This window comes from Elephantulus edwardii, unplaced genomic scaffold (genome assembly GCF_000299155.1).
Source record: "Elephantulus edwardii isolate Elephantulus edwardi_28Jun2011 unplaced genomic scaffold, EleEdw1.0 scaffold00139, whole genome shotgun sequence".
Lineage (NCBI taxonomy): Eukaryota > Metazoa > Chordata > Mammalia > Macroscelidea > Macroscelididae > Elephantulus > Elephantulus edwardii.
In genome coordinates this window covers 412,562-416,017 of record NW_006399889.1, presented here as the reverse complement: position 1 = coordinate 416,017, position 3,456 = coordinate 412,562, and the positions used below count along the sequence as shown (strand labels likewise).

The following is a 3,456-nucleotide window of genomic DNA, read 5'->3' as shown; positions in this document are numbered from 1 at the left end:
TGGCAATTGGACAATTAAAACAGACATTCGGGGAAGAAGAACGAACTGGGGAGGAGGGTAGAGAAAACAGTGCTACAATGAATGAATGAAAACCCAAAATCTCTGTAAATGTTCATTAAAACCAATAAAATTTAATGATAATTTTTTTAAAAAAAGGGAAAAAACCTCTTAAAAAGAAACAGAAAAGTTGACTCTCTACCACATGATAAGGATAGGTGTAATGGGGCAGAAATCTATTTACTTATTCTCAGGGAGCTAGTTATATGGTATGGATAGGCACACACTTTTATGGCAAATAAATAAATAAATATAATTTTTAATGTTAGGTTTACTTGCCCTTGGATATAGAACTGAGGCTATAAAGAAAATAAGAGCAGCCAGGAATTCTATTAATTCTAAGTTATCATGTATAAATTACAACTTAAAAAGTTATTAAATTATACTCTTAAGGGACCCTCTGGTGGCCTAGTGGCAAGAAGCTGTGCTGTACTCCTGAAGGCACGCGGTTCAAGGCCACCAGCTGCTCCATTGGAAAGAGATGGGGAGTTTCCTCCCATGTGATCAACTGCCTCTGAACAACCCCTGGAGGGTCAGCTATGGGTCAGTTCCGACTCAACAGTATACCACAACAACAAGTGCTCGCATGCTTTTGTGAAGACAGCTTGTCTTATAATGATCTTCCACTGGGTTTCTGAGTCTGTAAATCTCAATGGGAGGAAACTTCCCAACTTTCTAATGTGGAGCCACCAGTGCATTCTAACTGCTGGAAATGCCCAGCCTTTGGATGAACAGGGTACACATTACAGACGATGCCACCAGAGTGCCCTTAAATTATACAAGATGATTAAATAAAAAAGGAGATAGATACTATTACTCTGATGAAACTGTATTTTAAGACAGTCTTAAATCTTTGTTTCATTATCTAAACAAGGTAGTCTTCTGTCAATTTTGTATGCTGAGTAAAACCTTGCTCATCTTCCTGTGCGAGTTTTAAGTACTTAAAGAGCTATCGGTGTCTTACAGATCTGCTGTACACAGACACTCTTGGCTAGGGCTTGGTCCTTAGTAAGGAGGATGAACCATCTAGTGGTGCAGAGGAACGGAGCAAGAGGGCTGCTCCCATCACTGACCTGAGCCTCAAGCCGGAGAAGGCTTCCACGGAAACTGGCTGAGCCGGTTCCCCAGAACTTCTTGGGGTGCTTATGCTCTGATCTCTAGATGTTCCATTAGGTTTGTTCCCAGGAATTGTTTGGAGAGGTTGGGAGGGTACACTTGTCAACCCTGAAGTTAAGCTTCTGGGCCCTAGAAAAATGAACATAAAAAGATGTTTTTATAAAATTACTTCTTTGCAATCAGTATACATAATTAACAAATTAAGAGAGAACAAAATAAACTGACCAGATTACTTCTGTCATACCCTCAAAATATCTGCAATGTAGTCTGACAGAACTTTCTACAATAATAGAAACGCTTCATGTCTATTATCTTTGTTGTCCAATGTAGTCTCTAGGTTCTAACCAGGGAGCTCTGGTGGCCTAATAAAAATCTGCGCTGCAATTCCAAAGGCACACAGTTTGAATCCACCAGATGCTTCATGGGAGAAGGATGGGTAATCTCCATTTGACTCACTGCCTCTAAAAACATGCTGGAGGGGCAACTATGTGCTGACTCAAAGGCACACACAACACAACAGGTTCTAACTCGCTGGTAATGAGTTTGAGTTACATTTCTGTAGCCCTAGCAGATGAGCGTTATGGGCTGAACTGCTAACCAAAAGGTCCATAGCTTGAATACACCACAGTTGCTCTCTGGGAGAAAGGTGGGCAATCATTCCCTATAAAGATTTATTGCCTCCGAACCCAATAAAGGGTCATCATGAGTCAGAATAGATGCAATATCAGTGGGTTTTGGTAATGGGAGCCACACTGAGCCTTCAAATATGACTGGTGCTTCTGAATAAATAAGTTCTAAATTTAAGTTAAATTTAAATAGTCACATGTGACTAGTGGCTATTGTACAAGACAGTATAGATCTAAAACACTATTATTTATTCTGTGAAATGATATTTACTGAGCATTCGCCGTATACAAGGAATTGTGGTAGATTTCACAAGGGAGGAAAGCCCTTCTATAAGAATGAATACTAACTGGAGATTTGTGTACCAATTAAATGCTACCTGAAGAAAATGCAAAGGTTGTTCACTTCCTTTTTCCCCCCTTTCTTTTTGTTCATTTTTTAAAAGCTTTGTTTTATTTCATTTCATTCCACTTTATCTGGGAATGGAATGTAGGAGGAGGAGTAGGGCAGTTTACAATTTTGCTTGAATTAAGTATACAGATGTGTTAACTTTAGGTAATTTAGAAGCATATCAAAGGTCAGAAAACTTAGGTATTTTCTTCAGTAAAATATCACTGTTTTATAAGAATATGCTTTTTACTTTTAAATGGCTTTGACTAATTGCTCCCAAGCTCCTTCTAAAAATCATGCTGATGTCCCACCAACTCAAAACCAAATCTTAGATATTACCTAATGAAACATCTTAGTGATGTCAACAGTCTTCAGGGAACAGTCTATTCATAAACAAAAATATTAAAGATGCAATTCGTTGCCCTCAAAGTATAGACACTCAGAACAAGAAGTTATTTCTATTATTATTAACATGCCAGTGTTGCTCAAAAAGGACTTTTTGAATAGATAAAATGCTGTTTATTCTATACCATGTCTCTTCCATTCACGGACTAGCAAAAGAATAAACAGCTATGCCTTGGAAAAAGTATAGCCAGAGAGGTCCTTGAAGGCAAAGGTGGTGAAGCTTTGTCTCTCATACTTTGGACATGTTGCCAGGAGAAGTCATTACTTGGACAGAGACATCATGTTTGGGAAGGTGGAGGATGAGCGAAGGAGAAGACCCTCAACCAGGTGGACTGACACAGTGAGTGCAACAATGGACCCAGGTGTGTTTGAGATGATGAGGATGGCACAGGACAGGACAGGGTTCAAGCCTGTTGTTCATAGCATCGCTATGAGCCATACTTGATGGCCTCTAACAACAACAGCAGTGTCTCTTCAAGGTCATTTAATGTGTTTCCTAAGAAAAAGCAGTTATGTTGGGGAAATTAACTTAGTACAACAAAATCAGTGTTTCCTAATATATGAGTCAATTGTGACTTAAAACAACTCTGTAGGACAGGGTAGAAGGGCTTCTGAGGCTGTGAATCTTTATAGAAGTAGACTGTCTTATCTTTTCCTTATGGAACAGCTGATTGGTTCGAAAAACTGACTTTCAATTACCAAATGCCTTATCCACAGCAATACTCATCCACTGTTATCAAGTCATTCCCAACTCATAGGAGAGCGACGCAGCGCCAGCAAGAGCGACGCAGTGCCAGCGAGAGCGACGCAGTGTGAGAACGCTGCTGCCAGATGGGAGAACGCCCCCGCCAGACGGGGTTCCAC

The 3,456-nt window shown here is 39.9% G+C and overlaps 1 protein-coding gene across 1 annotated transcript in view; it reads right to left on the bottom strand.

The window, feature by feature from the left end:
- MCM10 (minichromosome maintenance complex component 10) overlaps nucleotides 1-3,456 on the bottom strand; it is a 58,807-nt gene that overhangs the window by 35,487 nt on the left and 19,864 nt on the right. The window contains exon 6 of the mRNA XM_006894316.1: nucleotides 1,131-1,302. Coding sequence (XP_006894378.1) covers nucleotides 1,131-1,302 — 172 coding nt within the window. The remainder of the gene's footprint in view (nucleotides 1-1,130; nucleotides 1,303-3,456) is intronic.